We start from the raw sequence: 21,206 nt of genomic DNA, 5'->3' as shown, positions 1-21,206 counted from the left end.
GCATCTAGAGATTTAAAAGTGGGTGGTTTTGGCCTAACCTTTTTAAAAACACTATCGCTGGTGAAACAGCGTTCACTATTTTACTACAGTTTCAGGTTGAAGGACAATTTTCCTTACATTTATGACACAGTGTTTTACAGGTTTTGAGAATGTTTTCTTGCGTTTGGATGTGTCTGTGGTTTAACCCAATCAGCAGTGACGTTTTTATAAACACTGCCGTATTAAAAAAAATAAAAAGCAGTGCTTTTGTTCACCTCACCACCATTTCCCATTAAATAAACGTTTTGCTACATTTTGGCAGATTCAACACACCCAGGGTATCTTTCCTGATCTGGCTTCACTGAACCTGACAAAGGAAATCGCGCCACACAACAACTTGATAAGTCAACCCAGGGTTACTATGAGCGCGTCCATATAAAAGGGGCGGAGTCTGCCGCGTATGACCAGTCACACATAGGGACAACTCTGCCTCAGCTGATCAGCATGTTTCACAAACTCAAAGCAAACTATGGTTTTAGAAAGACATGAATAAGTTACACCTACAAATCGCAGACTGTTTAAATGAAGTCTATAATATCACTGCTCCATCATTAGAACACGATATGATTCCAATAACACCCAAGTATTAATAAATTAATACGTTGCACAGATGTATTTTTGTGGCGTTTGACAGATTTAGATGGACGGACTTATAGAGCAAATAAAAATCCTTTCGTATCTTGTAAGTACAAAAGTACGACAGGCTGCAGTGTTTGATTTTTCATATGAAATATGTCCATGAAAGAAATTCATCTCGTGTTACTGATATACACCTACATGGGACTGGTACAGACGGTAGAGTGGAAGTGTTTCACCGCTCTCTCTCCCTCCTCCCTCCCACGATCCGCTCACAGAGCTCCTGAATCAAGAGACCTGATTGGACAGTAGGTGGTGTCTAGTTCAGGTTAATCTTTTATCTTTTAGCAGGTTAGGTGTTCAGCATAAGTTACCGGTGATCTGTACCCTGGTAAGAAGTGAACCACTGTCGTAGCACTGAAAACTCGGAGTTAACGCTGAAGTTACCTCGATAACCGCAAATCCTGCTTCTTAGGGGTTACTACTATGCACACAAGTATTGAACAGGATAATCAAACACCATTACCTTGTGTGTTTTAGAATTGCAAACTTGTTAATCCTGACTTCAAACAAGACAGTAAATGGTTTTACTGATCCAACATATGAAAGAGATATTTGAAAGCAAACACAAATAGGCAACAAGGAGGATGCAAGTGAGTCAAATTTAATATGAATGCACTCTATAGAAAGAGGCAGAGTGTTTGGTTTTCTGTTTTCCCCACCAGCATCGCCACCACCCGCTCTAACACGAGCCACTAAATCACACGTAAAAATGTCAGTAAACTTGTACGTCCGTTTCCCCCGCCCTCTCACAGAATGTAGGTATAATCTGTGCAAAATAAAATACTTCAAGACCGAAGGGATCCAACAGAACACAGATAAAACGAAGCTGAACAAAAAGGCATCGCCTCTCCTAAACAAATAAATAAATCCAAACATCAGAGGTGTGGGGGAGGGAGGGGGGTCGCAGGGGGAACAGCAACCAGGAAAACAGGGGCTCTTTAAACCGTAACACACACACACGAGGATTAGCATCGTCTTGGTTTGAAGCTAAGTTTCGGTCAGGCAGGTCTGTAAATGAAATTTCTCTTATAGAGCAGCTTCGGGGTTTACTTAAATATATTTTCCTATATGTCCTGTTTTTCTCTCAGGTGGAGATCATCACTTTGATAACTGTCGAGGAGAATTCTGGGTACAGAAGGAGTTCAAACTAAATGGACTTGATGTGCTTTCATAGGAGCAGTAATCAGGATTCTGTTTGTTGGTGCTGGTTTCTTTTTTCTATCACAGAGCTCACAGAACACATGCATTATTACAAGTCAAACATTTACACTTTGGAGAAAGAAAAAAAACAGAAATGTAGATAGTAAGGAACTCTCCCAGAGCCCACAGTGTCCAGTTTCAGATTTAAGAGCTCTCTGTCTCTTTCTTCTCCGCCTCCACCCGGCTCACTCGTCTTCGTCCTCCTCCTCCTCACCGTCAGACAGAGAGGCACACGGGCAGATCTGTCGGTATCTGTCCAACCACTTCTCCACCATCTGGGTGACCAGGGGGTGGTTACGGCGGCGGGAGCTCTTCTGCATGGCTGCCAGCATGCCTCCTTCTGTCACGCAGCAGTCCAGCCATTCCCTCAGCAGCTTCTCCTGCTGCTCCTCGTTGCCCATCTGAGTCGCACAGAAAAGCATGCAGTTACTCGTTACGTGGGCGATATGGGATGTATTTAAGATGTTAAACCACTGGTGACCTGAGGCAGCAGGGTTACAGCTTAAGGCAAGATGCATTTCCAAAAAGCAAGAGTGTGAGAATTCCTCCTTTTATTCTTGTTTCATTAAAACATCTCAGACTCTTATTTTGAAAACAGAAAAGAAAAATAAGATGCTTGGCTGTAAAGAATCAGCATCAGTCCCTACCTCTTGTGCAGACAGGAAGTGAATGTGCAGCAGCTTCCTCTCGCTGTCGACCAGTGGCAGGAAAGTGACCGTGACATCGTCGTCAGTATTGAGGTTGGCGCCCGCACCGCGATTGTCGTAGCCGTCGTTCTCCATGGCCACCAGGGCCGAGAAGTGGCCCCGCGTGTAACCCAGAGCGATGGGGCTCTTCCAGCAGAAACTCTGCTCCCATAACAGAGGCAGGTACACACCTAACACAAACACACACACACACACAAATCAAGTCAGACCAGCTTATATTCACTGAACGCTGCGACTCTGGAGCCACCGGGGAGGAGCAGGCCCTGCAGCTGTACGCTCGCATTACACAGTGTGTGAATGTCAGTCGGGGCCAAGCGCCGTCTCAAATCGGACTCCACATCAGGAGCGGAGCATTTCAGCCAGCTGAGAACAAACGGAGCATTGTGAGCAGAGAGGAGCTGTGTGGTGCAGCCTGGTGCTCTGCTTCTTCAGGACTACACCCTCCCCTCACCCCGTTAGCTTCTACCAGGACCACTTCCTGCTCCAGACACACAACACCAATCAGGAGACACTGAAGGCTGTGGCTACAGTTCAGGCAACTAAGCTAGTTTTGATAAACAAACTCCAGCTCGTTTCTGCCCATTTACAAGTCACAGAAGACATCACAAAGTGCTGGCTCAGCAGGCTCTGCAGAGCTGCCCAATCAGAAGAAAGTGGCCTTAATATGATGTCTGGAGGTTTCTAGAGTGGCATTTGGGGAGCTCGCAGCTAGGGATGGGCACGGATATTGGATTATTCTAAATTACCTGGGTATTTATTCATACATTGAGTCGGTTGGTCGGTGTGTCGTTTTTTTATAGAATATTCAAATATTGATATCGGTCGGTCGGTCGTTCTGTGTTTTTTTTATAGAATATTCAAATATTGATATCGGTTGGTCAGTCGGTCATTCAGTTTTATATAGAATATTCGAATATTGATATCGGTCGGTCGGTCGGTCGGTCGGTTGGTCTGTCGTTTTTTATAAAATATTCAAATATTGATATCGGTCGGTCGGTCGGTCGGTCGGTCGTTCAGTTTTATATAGAATATTCGAATATTGATGTCGGTCGGTCGGTCTATCATTTTTTATAAAATATTCAAATATTGATATCAGTCGGTCGGTCCTTTTTTTATAGAATATTCAAATACTGATATGCCTTCTGTTGCCCATCCCTACTTATAGCACAAAAACATTTCTTGTCATAAGTTTTTATGGGACTATTTCTTCAGCAGAAAGCAGCTTCACTGCAAACTGTTCACAGCACAGTTTAAAATGGCAAATAAAAAGAAAAAGAAAATGTAAGACGTGTACATAAATACATGAATGTATCCAAATCCTGCCTCACCTTGAAAGCGAGTGTATCCTAACGTTTCCCCACGGAAACTTTTGTAGTATTTCACTCCGTAGACTATGATGGGTCTCCGAAGAATGTGTGCGAGAACAAAAATGTGGGTCTGCTCCAGGCTGGCCCCGGGCTGATGGAGGACAAAGAGAAAGACAAAAACAACACATCATACAGGAGTTGTAATCACATAGACTTCCCCCAGTTTCACATTCAATATTAAAAGATCTAATAATAGGTAAAAGGCCTGAGAGTGCCAAGTATTGCAAAGGAGTGTGAACCTTTTCATACAGCAGACCGTGCAGCAGCTTTCCCACAGCTGCAATGACATGTCATGTTTACAGGGGGGTTCAAAGTCATTCACTCTTTTGGGACAGGATACACACAGGCTGATCTGATCCTCTGCATCTCTCCATTACAGCCAAAGCCTGGGACAAGGTTATCACATGCTAGCTTTGGTTGTGTTTGTTTATACTGCTGGTGGAGTGGCTCTCTGAGCTAAATGCCTGTAATCCTAAGGTCACATGTTGGGAAGGAGTGCAGCTTCAGCAGGCGTGCCAGCCGAGCAGATGAGCTGTCTGTCAATGCACAACTCCATCGCAGAGTATCTACAATAATTGCTTACGTCCTCGCCGTCATTCACACACCAAGCACCTTCCACGGTCAGTGCTGCTACTCTGACTGTGTCTCACGTTCAGTTTATTGCAGCTTAATCCAGTGGCAAAGTTAATGAACAACATCCAGAAAGCAGGGGTGACACACCCCGAGCAGTTTTGTATTTATGAGTGTGTATTTTAATGTGCGTGTGTTGACAGTGGAGCATTTCTTCTGTTGGCATCTCTCCATCTGTGTAAGGGTTTAAGTGTGTTTCAAAGCAAACTGACCTTCAGTAGACAACATGCCCCTACACTAATGCTCTTCATTGAATTTCATTTTTTCAGAATGCCCCTGTAAGACGGGGGCTTTTGCAAATTACAGTGAAAGGACGTGACAGAAACGTAAATCAATATCCAAACTGAAACGCAAAACCTGGCAGCAGCTGCTGCAGGCTTATGGCAAGTGAGGTGGAGATTTTGACCTTAAGGGGGGTTATGAACCCATGTGTTATGTTCTCATGCTCAGCTAGTACACATGTAGGACGTGCATGTGTAGTATGCATGTAAGAATGTAAGTGTAGTGATCAAAATTCTGCAGAGGACGGTGATAGAAATGTGTTGTGCATGCTATTGCCAGAAAGACCGACAGATGTAAACAATACAAGTTTAAGGAGGAATAAAACTAATAGCTTGTTTTAAGGAAACTAAGATTTTCGGGGGGTTTTTCCCAGCAAAAGTAATTTTCGAAGGAGAAACACAACAAAAAGGAGAGAGTGCAAAGTTTGTTCTTTGTTCTACAGATGAGGAGGAGAAAATAAGGAGGAAAACTTCCTGCATTTCTAAATGTTTGCAGGACAGTTTCATGAGTCACCAAATTATTAACTTGGAGTCTTTTCAATTAGGGATGGGCATTTCAAGCAAAAATACTAACCGGTATTCACTTGGAACTATTTGACTATTTTTCGAAAGATCTCCACCCCTGCACGCAAACACAAGCTGACATGAGAGAGAGAGAGAACGATTTACTTTTCACAACTCTGTTGGTTTATTTTCATGTCAAAGTGTGTACTGAAAAAACAGGGTGTATAATAAACTGCATCCTCCCTATAATAACAGACATGATGTGCTTTTTGACCAAAAGTACCAGAAACTTTTAGTTCCAGGAACTGGCTCGTTGTTTTCTGCATTTGCACAGCGGCCTACAGTCATAAATGTAGCTGCACTACACCGCCAGTCAAGTAGGTGGGGTAAGAAGAAGGCCATACAACATGCGAAGAACGAGCCGGTGCCATCATTTGAACGTGCTTTATTGCATTTCTAATGGATTAATTGAACTGCAGCTGCAGTCTTTTAAACATGACGGGTGAAATAAAACGCTTCGAGTACTCGACCAAGCAGAAGCGATCAGCACTGCAGGCCCCGCCCTGAAAGTTCCAGGAACTTTGGAAAGTACTACCCCCCAAGCAGGGACTTTTCACGGGGTAAAGCAACTCCCCCGGAACTAAATTTTGACCCTGGTTCCCCAAAAGGTTCCTTGTTCCTAGGGAAGTTTTACAAAAAAAAATTTTTTTTGCCTGGAAAACTGCATCCACTCATGTAACACATTTACCAAGTATTCCTCCCCTGTTCCTGCTACAACCTCAAAATGCCTTTACAAGAAGCTCACACACTCCCTTTACAGACCTTAACAAAAACAAAAGCACACTGGGCCATTCTCTGACTTTTGATAGATAGTGAACCAGAGGAAGGAAGTGAGTAAGGCAGGAGGAAGCTCATAATTACCTGGCTGGCCAGAGACAGGATGAACGCCCAGTCCTCCTGCCACTGCTCCTCTCTCAGGGAGAAATGCAAACCGAAGCTCTGCGAGTACCACGACTCCCACTCCTTCCAGCGCGTGTAAAACCTAAAACAAGTTACAATTCAGGACATGTTACCATTTGTAAAGCTTATTTGAATCACATTTCAGACTACCCTGCTTATATATCAATAGTTTACTTATATGCAACACTGTTTATGTAGAGTATATCTCAACCAGATCTGTCTGACAAAGTTTAAAACACTTAAATTATAATTTAAAAAACTTTTTAAAGAGTTAAAAAACTGTCATACATAATGATAAAATAATCCATATATCTAATGCTTACACATTAAAAGGATTAGGATAACACCTCTGTCATGTCTTACCTTTACTAAGTAACCAAACCTCTTGTATTTGACTAGTAAAAGAGGGATGTAAATACAGTGAGGTAATCCTTCTATGCTGAGCCTCCAAGTCAAACATTTAAAACCACTGCACTACCAGCACTGTGTGAACTACTGCAGCGGAAGTTCACTGGCTGCAGACAACAAGGAGAACACTCCTTAGGTTGAATCTTTGGACGGGCTACAACTTCCCCCCTTCTGGATTTATGGCATTTTGCATAATAAATGACAGTATTTTTAAGTAATAAATCTTTCAATGATTTAAAGTGTCCAAAGGGAGTATTAGGGCTGAGTTTCTCACCAGTGCGAGCAGTCATGCAGGCTGTCATGTAGAGTCTTGCGGAGCACTGAGTCCTTGTCGTAGATGCCCCAGGTGGCCTGTAGAACCGAGTCAAGCAGACAGTCTCCTGCTGTGCGGTTCCACAAGGCGTACAGGCGACTGTCCAGGCGTGTGCCCAGCTCCAGAGACCAGTTGATGACCGGGGACTCCTCTTCCAACTCTATACACACATAGAAAAACAGACAGTGTGAAGGCATTAGCAGGAGGACAGGTTTCATCAGGCCCATCTGTTTCTTAATGAAAAATAAAAGTTCCTTCCATGCTATAACCAGATCCTGACTCACTCCCGTCTCAGACATGTGATAGGACTTTAATGACTTTAGGGAGGGGGTTAAAAATCTCCGTACCTTTCTGCACATCTCGATCCAACACTTCATCGAACAGCTTCTCTTGGACAGCAGGCGGCAGGTCCTCAATATCTGCAAAAGACACACCGATGAGACATTATGTTTTCATGCTCATTATGACCTAATGGTCCACACTCTGAGGGCAACAGAAACGCCACAGTGATGACACACAGAGGGGACGTTCTCTGCGATTCCATTCACTGGCTGACATTTTGTCAATGGCACACTGTAAACACAAGCTCTGTACAGCATGATGTGTTTATGTGTGTATTGAACTGTGCACACACAAAGCTAGAACACTGGTGGCTATTCTCTGGCTCAATAGTGAATGGCAGGCGCTTTGTCAGAAAGAGAGAGAGAGAGAAATGGAGGAGGAGCGTCACGCAGCTGGCCGAGGGCCAAATTCAGTCTGCAAAGAAATACTTGGCATAACATGATACAAAAAAAAAATCAAATCTATCAGTGAAGCCTGCGTAATCTTTCATCCCAGCAGCACGGCCAGCTCTGAGGCTGAACACAACTGGAGGCTCTGAGAGAGCAGAGAGGATGTCGTTAGAAGACATTACGCCACAGAGACGGGACACTGAGGGGCCGTTTCTCTGAGCGATGCTGCACAACAAGGCCAGACGTCATTCTGCCAAGTCTCCAGTGAGACGGGGAAAAACATAACCCTTCAAAAATTCAAGATGTGCATGAAATTTATGGATTAATACAAGTGCAAATACACTGTTTGTTTATTCTACCTTTGCAGAGTATATGTAGTCAACAGTATGCAATGTCTATTATCAAAGGACCTCAAGAAGACAAATGTCAAGCGTGGTTTTTGGTATAGATGTTTAATTTCAGGAGTCTTTAGAGGCCACTAAAAAGGCTCATAAAGCTGAATTTATCTGAATAAAACAGACTGTGTTTGATTATTAAAGCGCAAGGAAGATAAATACACATCGCATGTGATCGCCAAGATATCATGCGTACCTGCAGGCAGTGTGAAGGTGACCAGGTCAGTGAGGAAGTAACAGGCGAAGTCTCCTTTGCGTTGATGTAGTGATGCTGCAATCTCCCTGCGGATCTGCTCCGTCAGCTCGGGACACACTAGTGAAGGGATGCACTTGGCGGCCTGCTGGTTCACCTGCAACACAGATTTATTGGAAGTTAGAGGTAGAAATGCCTTTATTTGCATGATTGAATTCTTGTGTAAATAGCTCCCCATCATAGCATGGTAGGACTGAGGTTAAAAATTGGCCCTTTAAAGCTCCTTTCTAATACAGTCTAGTCTTCATTGATACACAGGACATGTCTGATAAACTGCAGATTAAAATAGTGAACATATTAAAGTATTTGTTATATCGAGGATGAAACTCTGCAGTAAAGAGGCCATCTTTCTCTCTCTCTTCCAACCCCACAGCCCTCTGTGCCTCTCCTAATCGTTGCTTGCCCTCCTTGCAAACCGCATCAGCTCTGTGGCATCGCGTCCATTAGAAACCAGTGACAGGACTGCAGCCAGGCTAATCCTCCACCTAATCCTCAAAGTGCACTTCTGCTGTAATTATAGGCATCACGGGCATCTGCTATATATCCCCTACTTTGGCGCAGAACAATTATAGACTGATGTGGGTGACAAGGAAAAGTAGAGAAAAGCATAATAATTACAGGAACCCTTCTGATGCTGTCTTGTGGAATATAACTCACTAGATTAATGGTAGCAACATATTCTTTTTTATATGTCTATAAACATCAAACATGTCCTGTGAGACTCCTCCACTACAAATCATTCTGCTTGGTGTATTCATGTGCAGACTTATGGGTGTAGAGAGGGTGAATGAAATAAACTCAAGGTGGATTTTGGGGGTTTTTGCATCAGGGCACTTACCTCTGTTAGCAGTATAGCTAGCATGTCCTGCCTCTGGAAACGGATGGCCAGATGCACCAGCGTGAAGCCTACATCAAACGCAGAGGAGCGGCTGAGGAGCTGCACCTCGTCCGCAGTGAGCTGCCGGGCGATGTCACCACCGGACGACTTGTAGGCTTCCACCGCTGCTAAGTCTCCCTCCACCACGCCTGCAGCCGGGGGAGGAAGAAGGAGCAGGAAGGAAGGTCAGAAAATAGGAAACAAACTTGAATTTAAAAATGGAGCACTGGCGACTAAATATAAATTGGTGTACTTGCTTTTCCAGGAATTCATGTTCGCGGGCTTTTGATGTGAGATGAAGGTGACACACGTGAACATTGTTTAACTAAGGTTTAAGGAAGAAGGACGAGAGCTGCTCATAAAAACATGTTCAACACACAGACCCCTGCAGTCACCCCAAAGCAGGCATATACACTCAGTTGATGGGATCAACATGATGCGCATCACGATGCCGATGATATGTTTTAATACAGGATGCAATATATTCTGCTCTTTTAAATATATTGCTTTAAAAAACTGTCAAAGTATAGAGAACACTATCTTATGCATGAAGGTGACAGAACAGTGATCTGCACTTCTACTTAGCACAGTGGCTTTAACAGCAAACCTAAAACCTAGGGCTGTGATGGCACCCCTGTGGTTTGGATGTTAACCGCCAGCACACTGCCGGAGTATGTTTTGTTTTTGTCACTACAGCGCGTCCCCCAGACAGTAAAACATCGACAGGAGTGAACACAGCATGTGCGGTGGAAATGCGAGTTTAATATCACCAATAAGTTGGTATCCTTAACTCTAACTCACGTTTCGACCATCCTGTTCACGTAACATCGCATCACCCACGAGATTTCAGAGCGAGACTTCTGTTTCTGGTTACACAAAAAGGATCTTACTCTTTAAAAAAAGGACGATCTTTGTAGGGATCATTTCCGTAATGTTGTCGGACACCACGAGTAACGATCTGAGGCTGTCAGTGCAAAAACAAGCACTTTAAGTGGACCTACTTAGATCGGGCGCAGTTGCCCCAGGGGATTATGTTGCAGCCATTGCAGTCGTAGCGTGGTTACGGCAGAGGCTATCTACTGAACCAATTCCCATAGTTTTTGTTCCTACGAGTCATTTCGACACCCAAATTTGTAAAAGTAAGGCGCAGGTTTAAAAATACAAAACTTCTCCTTTAATGGTTGAATCCATGGAGACGGGCTAGTTGTTGTTGTAGTGGCTAAACCAGTATGTTGCAAGACTGTTGCAAGTAGATGCGGAGGGTTGAAACATCACAAGGTTTCTTTTGCTGATTACTGTAATTTTTAAAACGAGTTTGTTGTTCATGATGTATCGTTCTGTAAGGTAAGATGAGGTCTGTCCCTGGGAAGCACAGATAGTGACTCTATCATCAATGGGTCTACGTTTAAAAATAAAAAAAGGGTTGATGGCGGTCACTGGGTCCACTGGGTATTGCAGTCATGCGGTTACCGTGACAGCACTACTAAAAACGCTACTCTTTGCACATGTAAACTAATTATAAAAAAAGCAATACAGTGCTTCTGAAAATGGATGCAATACTCAAGTCTATTGATGTTTACTTACCCCCCTACTGTCAAACAATTTCAAACTCAACTCAACATTATTAAACTTATAGCTGGTTTTATTTGTATTAAGTGTGTTGCATTAGGTTCGCTATATCATATGTACCTCAACGGTTAACTGCCATAGCCTACATTTAATGTATGTGAATCTGCTTTGCCAAATACTTGTTCAAACAGATCAGAGAAGCAAATAAATTAATGTAGAAAGACACCAGAATCCTTTTATAACAGGCTGATTCTTTATAAATGGATTAGACTGGCTTTTGGAGCAGCTCCAAATCCATGTCCTTGCTTGTAAAGCAAGATGTAACAGACAGCTTGCCATGTTCAATGAAAGAGCTGCAGAAATATCCATCAAACTGCGCTAACACATCCCACTGTGCTTAGTCACAACCAATTAATATTAAAATCCTGCAGGAATTTACATAACAAATTCAACAAGGGGGAAAGTATGCAAAAATATTTCAGAGTGAACCGAGCTCTCTAGTGCTTGACGTCAATCCACAATGCGGGTGACCTCTAGATGTAGCCACTAGCTAACCCAGAGAGAGAACAGTTGTCACACTGTCAGGCTACAGCACAGCCGAATAGACAGCTCTCTGATAGCTCTGCATAAAAAGCTACACTGCTCTGTGTCACACAGAGGACAGTCTGTGCAGATTAGCGTCCTCCCCCTCCTTTGGATGTCGTAGTCTCAACATCTGTTGTGACTGAAATGAGCAGCAGCTAGGTAGCGCGCTCAACAGCGAAGTGCTAGTTGATTTTAATAGACAGCCTGGCTAGAGGATGTTCTCTCTCTCTGGCAGGGAGAAGGACGGCTACCTAGATAGAACCTGGACCGGAACGTGCCAAGAACGAGCGTCTCGTTTTACACATGCTGGGTGATATTTTGCAAACACAGATCCATAAATAGATGCCAAATCATTTTGGCTGAAATCGAGCTACTGCCTGCTGTAGTAGATACTACAGTGACCTGTTTGGCAGGTGTATGAAACAAAAAACACCTTCAGTTTGCTCGGTGAAGGTCAAAGTTGTCATGTTAAAAACAAGACTTGAACAGGTGTCTCCAGTAGCACTCTTCATCTGTAGAGAGTGTCAACATTAGAACCCTGATTAAGACCTTTCACACGAATCACATTGTGAAGTGAGAAACAGTCTTTAAGTTAGTCAACAAGTGTTGCGGAGGCGTTTTTCTCTGCACATTCGGTCTTTTGTTACCCAGGCACCTGGTTGGCTGCTGAAGTGTTACTGCAGAGAGTGTATTGCACTGCACATTAGAAACAGCAGGGTCCTGCTGAGTGCTTAATATTAAAATTCTGCATTCTGCATAAACACAATGTCCAAAGTTCGATGCATCCCTCTCTCTATTCCCATATTTTCAAACTGTCAATTCTTCAAACAGCCAAAAAGAATGGGAGGAATTACAGAATTTGTCAAAACTGGGAAAAACTATTTGACGTCTTAAGTGCCAAGACTTCTGACCACTCAAAGAGCTTTAAATTACATCTCACATTCATACACTGATAGAAGGGCTGCGACGCAACGGCAAACCTAGTCCAACACATTCTCAAACACACACACACACACAACCTTTGGCAGCAATTTGGGGTTATGTATCTTGCACAAGGATACTTTTACATGCGTACTGGAAGAGCCGAGGATCTAACCGTCTGCTCTTTCTCCTTAGGCACAGCAAACCTCATTTACAGTTTTCATGCAAGTAGAAAACTTGGCCAGGACTTTCCTCTTCAAGAGTACCTTACAGTAATAATCGCAAAGATTTTCATTAGAGATAGACCGATATGGTTTTTTCAGGGCCGATACCGATAATTAGTAGTGAAGGAGGCCGATATTTGGAGCCGATATTCATTTGAAGTAAAAGTGAAAATATTGGCGTCAAAATTTTGAATAATACAAACTCCAACACTTAACTTTGTTTAAATGCCTTTAAGCATAAGCATCAGAGCCAAAATAACCCAGTTTTAAATTGATCTCTTATTGGCCATCGGATAAAAAAAATAATTAAAAAAATTTTTTAAAAAAGGCCGATATGCGTCAAAATGCCGAATATCGGCGCCGATAATCGGCCGTCTATCCCTAATTTTCATGTAAATAAATGTCTGTAAAGTCACTATCTATCGCCGAATGAGGTAACACAACGGTGATTGAGCCTATGGCCCACTGATGAAAGCCTTTGCATTTGCAGTATTACAGACTGGGTGTCACAAGCGGCGCCCAGTTAGTGACGCGTTTTCCATCAGCCAGCAGTGGTTGGTCTGCCAGAGAGGGTAGGCGGAACTAAGCGGCTGCTTTTCCGCTCTCTGCAAGTGTTGCAAGTAAACAGTAATCTACTATGGCTGAACAAACAAAGAAAAGATGGATGACTACAGATACAACTTCAACAAGAAGTAAAAATCCAAAGAAAAAGAAACAAACTCGACGCTCAGATGAAGGTTAACAGTCTGAAAAGGAAAGCGACCGACAGCGAGGAAAATCAAGAGTTACAACCGGAGCCAACCGTGGACGTCACACATGCAACACTGTCTGGATATCTGGGAAGTGTGCTCCCGCAGTTACGGTTTATCGCCATAGGTGCCGCCAAAGAGAATGAAACTGAGATCTTCAAGATTACAACTTTAAGGTTCCCTGGACTTTACAACATGTGAAGCTTTAGACCACAAAGATTGGTACATTATGTGTACAGTATTAATATGTTGTTCATCAGTCCTAAAAATAGCGAGAAATGAGGCATCCTGAATATAAGATGACCATTACTTCCTTTATCTGTCCAGAAAGAGTTACATTTGTCACCACAGTTTAACTGATATCACTGTTCTCGGTAGGATTCTGGAGTCATGAGCGTCTGACATTTCTTTTAGCCGTTTAGATAAAAGTTCAGCTGATCAACGAGATCACTTCCAGTGCTTGAAGGCAAACACACAGAGCTCCTCCACAGAGCGTTTTTTGTGATCACGCTAATCAGATAAAATGTACAAAACATCATCATGAGCAACATCAAACTGAAGCATAATATGCGCTTATACAGGAAACACATTATCCTCCATTGAGAGAGTCTTTCGGTGAAACAAAAGAACAATATTACACAAACACAGCCGGCTTCCTTTGGTGGGAAAGCAGAATCAAATGGGATCAAATGCAGAGCGCTGGAAAAACATTAGACGAGAAATGTGGGAAAACCGTAGAGCAGAAAGAGATCGAGTTGTGAGACCTGAGGAAGTGCGCGGCTTGGTCGTACTGTGCTGCTCGGCTCAGGCACTTCCTCCACTCACAAACCCTTTGAAAAGCAAAACTGTGACACAAGAAACACAGCTGAGAAAGTCAGCTGACAAAGTGTGAATAAAAAAAGGCACAAAAAGTACTCTAAAAAGGCTGATTAATGTAGGACAAACATTACTTCAGAGTAACGTTTTGTACCACAACAACAAGCTGGAGAGGGCAGTCAGTGCAAAGGTCATGAGGACACTGATCATGTGCTGCCTTCATGCTTTTTTGCTATTTTTTTTGTTGACGGGTGTTCATGTCTTGTCAAGGCTATTTTTGCCTCCTCAGGGGCCCCTGCTCAGCACATAAGCACCACTGTTTACAGGCTCGGTTGACAGCGAGCCAGGAGAGCCTCTGGTCCACGGGCTCCACTCTCGCTGCGCTGGCCAGACGGCCCATTCATCCCCACCGGCTGGGAAGCACTCACACCCTCTCAGTTTCTCAAAGACGCTCTCAGTGGCACCAGCAAGGGCAGCTCGGGGGGTCCAGGGATGAGTTGGATCGAATTCCTACTCGCTGTATAGCAGCACATCTTCATCATGGCTGCCATTCAGCATCATTTACGCTTTGTTGGTGAGAAGTATCAGCTCACTACAGCAGATATTTTCCACCTGAAAGCCTTACTTTGTGAAATTAAAACCCTTCCCACAGAGCTTGCCAGGTTCTTGTTTTGCTAAATTCCTGTTGTACTATAATATTTGCAGTCAAAACAATGAGACATTCATTAATAAAATACCAAGGGGATCGCAACACTGTGCAACCTTGGCCTTCCCAGGGTGAGGATAATCTGCACTGTAATGAAATAGACCTAAACCAAGCTAAGTCTTTTGCAATGTGAATTAAAAACAGTCAAACTGTCGCTTGTGACTTGCGCATGTCGTTCTGTCATCACTGAGCATGACACCATGGATGGAAACAAAGAGCTGCTGTGACGATAGGACAGCCTGTGCAGTTTGGATTCCTTGTACAAGATTGTTCAGGGAAGGCCCACAGGGGCAAGAGGGCTAAAGTACTCTTCCACATTATCATAGCCCAATAAATACTGTTATCATTACTGCGGAATGCACGGGACCCAGCGCAAGGAAGGAATGTAAAAATAGATTGACGGGAGATTTCATCGACAAAATGCCTCTTTATGCAAAAAGATTATACAAATAATGTAAGGCAGAGAAAAGTAGCAAATCCTTGTGTTTGAGAGGCGGGGTTAAGATTGGTTTTGTCTTTACAAATGGCGATTGTTGTTGGATCTGTCGCTCACTTATATATATGATCGGTAATAATGTATTAAAACTCACCAGCACACGCATTGAGGAACAGCCAGTCTGTTTTCCTCATTCGGTTTCTAATCTGCTTGAGCTTCTTGAAGTCGATCTCCTGCTCCTCTTTGCTGCTCATGGCTCCAGCTGCGAGCTCTATCCTCTGGAAGTCCATTTTCACATTGTCTTCCCTCTTAGGCATAGGAGGGGACCTTCTCTGGCCCAGGCCTCCACTGCAACTGCTCCTCCACCGAGCCCTGTCCTGCTCATTGATCATCGGTGTCGGCTCCGCGGACTCGGCCAGCTCTATGGCTTCCAGGTTGTTGGGCTTGGGGTGGTCACACACCACACACTTTGCGGTTTTGGGCCAGTTCTGGTAAGTGCAAGCTGTGCATGTCCAGTGCTGATGATGGGTGTTAAGTCTGTTTCTGTCATTGTACTCCTCACAGGTATCCACGGGGGAGTGGAGAGCAGGACGGCAGCCTGCGTTGGAGCCTGAGGTCTGGGGGGATTCTGTGGGGCTGCTGGTCCTCGGGCGCTGACACAGGCACTGCGTGCAGCGGATTGCCCGGGGCCAGTTCAGGTAGGTGCACATTTGGCAGGACCACTTACTGGCAATCTCAGCCACGCTAGCTGTCCTGACTCTCGGCCTGGCGCTGGAGTCAGGGCAGATGAGGAGGCTGCTACCACTCTCAGTTCTGGGAGGGTCCCACTCCAGGCTGGCGTCAAGAGAAGGGCTGTTTTTGTAAGGTTCCTCTGTGATGATGGGACCCCTCGACCTATGGGCGCGGCACATAGCGCACTTGATTGTAGATGGCCAGTTTTCATAGGTGCAGTAGTCACAGACCCACTTTATCTTCTGTTCTGTCATTGTGGATCACTTTGGATGGTCAGCCTGTAGAGAGAAATCTAGTTAGATGTCAGCGGAAGCAATACCTTTGCAAATCTTCTTGCAGAAAATTATAATGATTAGTTGAGCAACTTATATAAAAAATTAAGAGCTTTCAAAGAATGTCTTCCAACTATGTTACAACTGGCTGGACATCTTCAATGAAACTGGCAGCTTGAGATTGTGGTGTTACTGGAAGACTAAAATACCCTATAATGAGAAACCGTATGCAGCGTGGTTGCCAGCCTGGGTTTGATTCACATGACGGGTGTCGTGTTTTCATTACCATGTAATAATATCTCAGTGTTTAGTGTTAGCTTGCTAGCTGGTAAGCTAACCACTTAGCATACATAACTGCCACAACTACCGTCAGTTTAAACAGCTAACGGACATTTCATATGAATAACATTTACAGAACATACAATTATCCGTAATATTTGAAAATAAAGACGTCAAACTCTTACCGTTTCGCTCGTTTCTCAAGTGCTGCTGAAAACCACAACAAACCCTTCTCGTCCAGTCCCCCCCCTCCTCCTCCTGCTCTGTCAAACCTTTCCCAATCCGAGTTATTTCGACCCCTTTGGTCTCTCACATGTTTACCTTCATGGACACATTAACGTCTTTCGAAATAAACCACAGCTTGGCAAAGCCTCTGTACTCCTTGAATCATGGTATAAATCCGCGACACTCCATGGTTTACATTGCCTCCGTGTTGTTTAATGGCGGCGACACTGAGACAAATGAGTAACAGAGCCAAAATAAACGCTCGCTTGCCTTCGTCACCAATCATCTGGCTCAGCGCTCAATGCCATTGGATAGAAGGGAAGTACTGTGGTGCCTTCAGGATTCCTCGGAAATATTACAACCCCCTATTTGAAACGTATTCGAGGTTAGAAAGAACTGAGGCAAAGAAATATTTATATGTAACTCACATATTTTGAGTATTTTCTAAGCTCCTAAACCATTATATTTAGTCCACTCTTGGGCACATTATATAAAGTGTGATTATATTATATCACAGTGCTTTTAGTCATAGTCACATTTTTACCGTTTGGACATTTTAGAAATCTGCTTTTAAACCTCCCAACCTCTATTTGTTTGTGTCTTTTATTTTTTTCCAATCTTAATGATCAACTTCTTTATTTCAGCACATTTTAGGGGTTTATCTTAAACACCTGTATTTCAGTCCTCCTTTTAATTGTCATATCCAATGTCAAAATCCCCCAGTCAGTGATTTAAATGACCTTTTATCCATCTCTCATCTGGTTCTTTTAACGCTTTGTTGTCTGTCTTTTAATTTGCTTCTGTAATGGACTCGATATAATTGTAAATGAGGGTTTCCCCTCAATGACCTCTCGAATATAAATAAAAGTTGATCGACTGATTGGTTGTTGTTAACTGGATGATAGACATTTAACCAGATAGTTTTAAAATATCCGAGTTTTTCAAAAAACACTGAAAGCATCAATATTACGTTGGTTGTAGGAAGAAGTTATATCGTCTAATTGTATAAATAAAACATTTTCTTGTATTTGTAGACAGCAAATTTATCCAAACTATACTTATGCAACATTTCAATTATGAATATCATAAATCAGTAAGTCGTTCTAATTTATTTGTAATTTAAACTAAAATCTATAAATATTACACAGGGAACGACATAAATACTATGTATTAAAAATACTGTGTAATACTACCAAAGATTTTTGTGTTACGAATCACCTTTTACCGACCTCTAGGTAAAATCAATACTTATTTAAAATGGCAATATAGATTTTAAAATAAACTTGATATTGTATTTCGCACAGAATATATACATACATACATAAGAATATATATATTTTTAAATAATAAACATTTAATACATTTTGATAAGAGTTTTACTACATTTTTGGACACGCCCCCTATCACAACGTCACATTCAAACATGGCAGCTTACTTACACCGGTTACACCACATTTCGCTCCACGTTTCTAACGCGGAAAAAATAGCAAATGACCTTGTATCTAAATTTAAATTTAATTTGTTTGCAACCAGACTAACCGACAGGTCCAGGCAGCTTGCTTTCAGAAAAGGAGCGGCAGTTTTCGTCGTGAATGAGAGACCAAACCGCAGTGATGCGGGAATGAATGAAGAACAAGTAGGCGTCACAAACAAATATTCATCCGGTCAACACCGGGTAAACGTGGGGAAATACAACCAGGATTATTCTACGAGATGTCTTTACGATGTGAGCCCGCATTACCCCGTGGATACTGTAAGCAACGTGTGTTTCGAGGTGGAGGATGTGGAAAGGTCATTCGAAACTCTTCGCCATATGGGCTGCAATTTCCTGGTTCCTCCCACCACAGTGCAGGACGAGAGTGGGCATGTCACCTACTCGGTGGTTAAATCTATTGTGGGAAATGTGTGCCACACGCTAATTGACAGGACTAAATATGAGGGGAGCTTCCTGCCTGGGTTTGATGTCATTGAAAAGGACTGCAGCTTGGATGAGGAGGACATTTCTTGTCCAATCACACATTTTGATCACATAACTTATGCCTGTCCCAGGAAAACAACCCACCAGGTCATGAGGTGGTACGAAAAGCTTTTTGGTTTTCAGAGGTTTTTCATTGATCGGTGAGAAAATATTCGCTAAGGCTCCTGTTGTATTTTCTATTTCCCTCATCTTTATATAAGAAATAATCTAACAGTTTTTTCTTCTGAGCAGTAATGAAGATGTGGACGAAGGTTTTGTCATAGACCAGGCGGGCATTGGTATACGTCTCACCGCCATGGAGTACTGGAAATGCAGCGAGGCAGGCATCGCTCTCCCCTCAGTGGACAAAAAAGAGCCCGACTGCAAGTTTGTCATTGGAGAATCACTGCCTGAACAAGGTAACAGCAGCAGCCACACCCTGTTTGTTCTCTACCAAATGAAGTGATGATATTACAACCTCATTGCTGTGTGCTTGCACTAATTTCAGGCAGGAATCAGGTTGACACCTTCATAGAGAAGCACAGAGCCCCGGGGATCCAGCACATTGGGCTGTACACTAAAAACATTGTGTCTACTGCACATGCGATGGCTGAAGCCGGGGTCCAGTTCTTCTCCCCTCCTCTGGCCTACTACACTGAGGTTTGAGTGGCTCTGACTGAACTTTACTTGAATAATAGCAAGACATGGCATGGCATTTTTATTGAAAAAGCTTGAACACAACACAAACTTTTTTTTGTCATATTTACTCTTCTACCTGTGTGCTGCACGCTGTGACAGGTGGGAAAACAGCAGGAGATAGAGGAAGCAGGACACGACCCTCTGATGCTCGCGCAGCATGGTATTCTGCTGGACACAGACCTGCACCAGGATCCCTCATCACAGACAGAATCCAGCGACAGCAAAAAGTGAGAAGCAATCGGAAGCAGCCTTTGCAGGCTATCCTCTGTGTAAAGCAGTGTATTTTCATGAAGTGGGCTTGTTTTGACTAAAAAGACATCTTTTCTTGCTGCTGCTCTGAATAGACTTTTTCTAAATTAGCTGCAACGCAAATTTATCCTCTGTTTCCAGATACCTTCTCCAGGTGTTCACCAAGCCCATTTTCGCAGAGGACACCTTCTTCCTGGAGCTGATAGAGCGAAGAGGAGCGACAGGTTTTGGAGAGGGGAACATCAGAGCGCTGTGGAAGTCGGTGCAGGCGCACATGGAGAGCGAGAGGGGGGAATCTGACGGAGCGGGATCCCCGAAAACTGTACAAACTGCTCAATATTAATCACGCCTATACTTTTAACTGAGGTTGTTTATTTTCTGTGTGTGTTTTGACATCAATGTGAGAGCATTTGTAAGGGGAAAAAATATGTAATTTATTTACTAAAAAGTTACTAAAAGTGCTCTGTTTTTCAGTTGTGGTTGTTTCAAGTTTCATGTTGCACTGCTAGCAAAGCACAAATCATACATTGTATTACTATTAAGCTTTGACCGTGACTGAAAAGATCAAAAACTGCACTGTGATAAACTGGTACAAAAACAGAAGTTGCATACTCTACTTGAAATGTTAAAACAAATATACACTGCAGCAGTAAATGGATGTCTTTGTTTTTTAACTGTCACTGCAACGCGACTGACTGACTCCAAAGCAACTGGTCCTTAATAAATCTGTTACTCACAGTTGACCGTGAAGACCAATTATTGTGTCTCAAATGTGCTCTGTGTTTCTTAAAATGTGGGTGGGCTTGTTTTCAGAATAAGAGCTCTTTAAATCTCTTAGGTCATCTTGGGTAAATATCGCTACTGGCCAGAGAGTAAAGAAACTACAGTTTAAAATATAAAGTAATGGTATCCCACATGATTGTGTCCATTTTTCAGTTTCCACCATATTGTCCTTTAAGTTCCACTACATTTATGTGACAGTGTTGCATGCTGCATGCTATTGCTCTAAAGGAAACTTAGATATATATAAAGATATACCTACATTAAATGATGTTTAATCAATTAGAAGGATAAGGCAGTGATCAGTATTTTGATCCTTAAATAGAAATACAACAAAGTAAAAATACTCTAATAAAAAAATCTGAAGTATCTGTTGTATAACAGCAATATCACACTCGAGGTTATGATGTTATACTGAATATCATCACGGCTGTGATTCAGTTGTAGCAGATAATCACAGGGGTGATGATGTTCAGTATAACATCATAACCTCGAGTGTGATATTGCTAAAAAATGATCTTTTAATGAACAGATCGATTTTTTTCTGCTCCACCAACTCAAATAGTCCCACAACTTAACTGAAACTGGACTTTTGTTGCCAAGCAACCCAAACATTCTCCTGCACTCTGTGTCTACAGGTCACCACATATCAGCTGTTTATCATGTACATTTTTCTGTATGTTTTACTTCATCGTCAACCAGT

The 21,206-nt window shown here is 42.9% G+C and overlaps 2 protein-coding genes across 2 annotated transcripts; one reads left to right on the top strand and one right to left on the bottom strand.

Moving 5' to 3' along the window:
• Positions 1–1,263: 1,263 nt before the first annotated feature.
• On the bottom strand, positions 1,264–17,052 carry zranb1a (zinc finger, RAN-binding domain containing 1a). The gene is made up of 10 exons (XM_069665110.1): positions 16,779–17,052; positions 15,465–16,320; positions 9,266–9,453; positions 8,371–8,524; positions 7,396–7,467; positions 7,010–7,208; positions 6,289–6,409; positions 3,914–4,043; positions 2,526–2,755; positions 1,264–2,279 (listed from the first exon to the last, which is right to left on the bottom strand). Exons 2-10 carry the CDS (start codon positions 16,294–16,296, stop codon positions 2,064–2,066), a joined length of 2,142 nt encoding a protein of 713 aa, XP_069521211.1. The 5' UTR covers positions 16,297–16,320; positions 16,779–17,052; the 3' UTR covers positions 1,264–2,063.
• A 1,189-nt stretch (positions 17,053–18,241) lies between these two features.
• Positions 18,242–20,434, top strand: hpdl (4-hydroxyphenylpyruvate dioxygenase-like). Its single transcript, XM_069664931.1, has 5 exons — positions 18,242–18,936; positions 19,028–19,194; positions 19,284–19,435; positions 19,574–19,701; positions 19,865–20,434. The coding sequence occupies exons 1-5, from the start codon at positions 18,242–18,244 to the stop codon at positions 20,064–20,066; spliced, it is 1,344 nt and encodes a 447-aa protein (XP_069521032.1). The 3' UTR covers positions 20,067–20,434.
• The last annotated feature ends 772 nt before the right edge of the window (positions 20,435–21,206 follow it).

This window comes from Semicossyphus pulcher, unplaced genomic scaffold, assembly GCF_022749685.1.
Source record: "Semicossyphus pulcher isolate SPU_LCO1_2020_fin unplaced genomic scaffold, fSemPul1.0.p SCAF_16, whole genome shotgun sequence".
In the NCBI taxonomy this organism is placed as follows: domain Eukaryota; kingdom Metazoa; phylum Chordata; class Actinopteri; order Labriformes; family Labridae; genus Semicossyphus; species Semicossyphus pulcher.
This window is presented reverse-complemented; position numbering and strand designations above follow the sequence as displayed.

Excerpts from the sequence above, each read along its gene's own strand:
- zranb1a (XM_069665110.1), bottom strand. The coding sequence starts at position 16,296 with ATGACAGAACAGAAGATAAAGTGGGTCTGTGACTACTGCACCTATGAA. Across the intron at positions 9,454-15,464 it reads GTTCCTCAATGCGTGTGCTG|GCGTGGTGGAGGGAGACTTA; the intron begins GTGAGTTTTAAT and ends CCCCGGCTGCAG. Across the intron at positions 2,756-3,913 it reads AGGATACACTCGCTTTCAAG|GTGTGTACCTGCCTCTGTTA; the intron begins GTGAGGCAGGAT and ends TGTTTGTGTTAG.
- hpdl (XM_069664931.1), top strand. The coding sequence starts at position 18,242 with ATGGCAGCTTACTTACACCGGTTACACCACATTTCGCTCCACGTTTCT. Across the intron at positions 19,195-19,283 it reads AGAATCACTGCCTGAACAAG|GCAGGAATCAGGTTGACACC; the intron begins GTAACAGCAGCA and ends CACTAATTTCAG. Across the intron at positions 19,436-19,573 it reads CTCTGGCCTACTACACTGAG|GTGGGAAAACAGCAGGAGAT; the intron begins GTTTGAGTGGCT and ends ACGCTGTGACAG.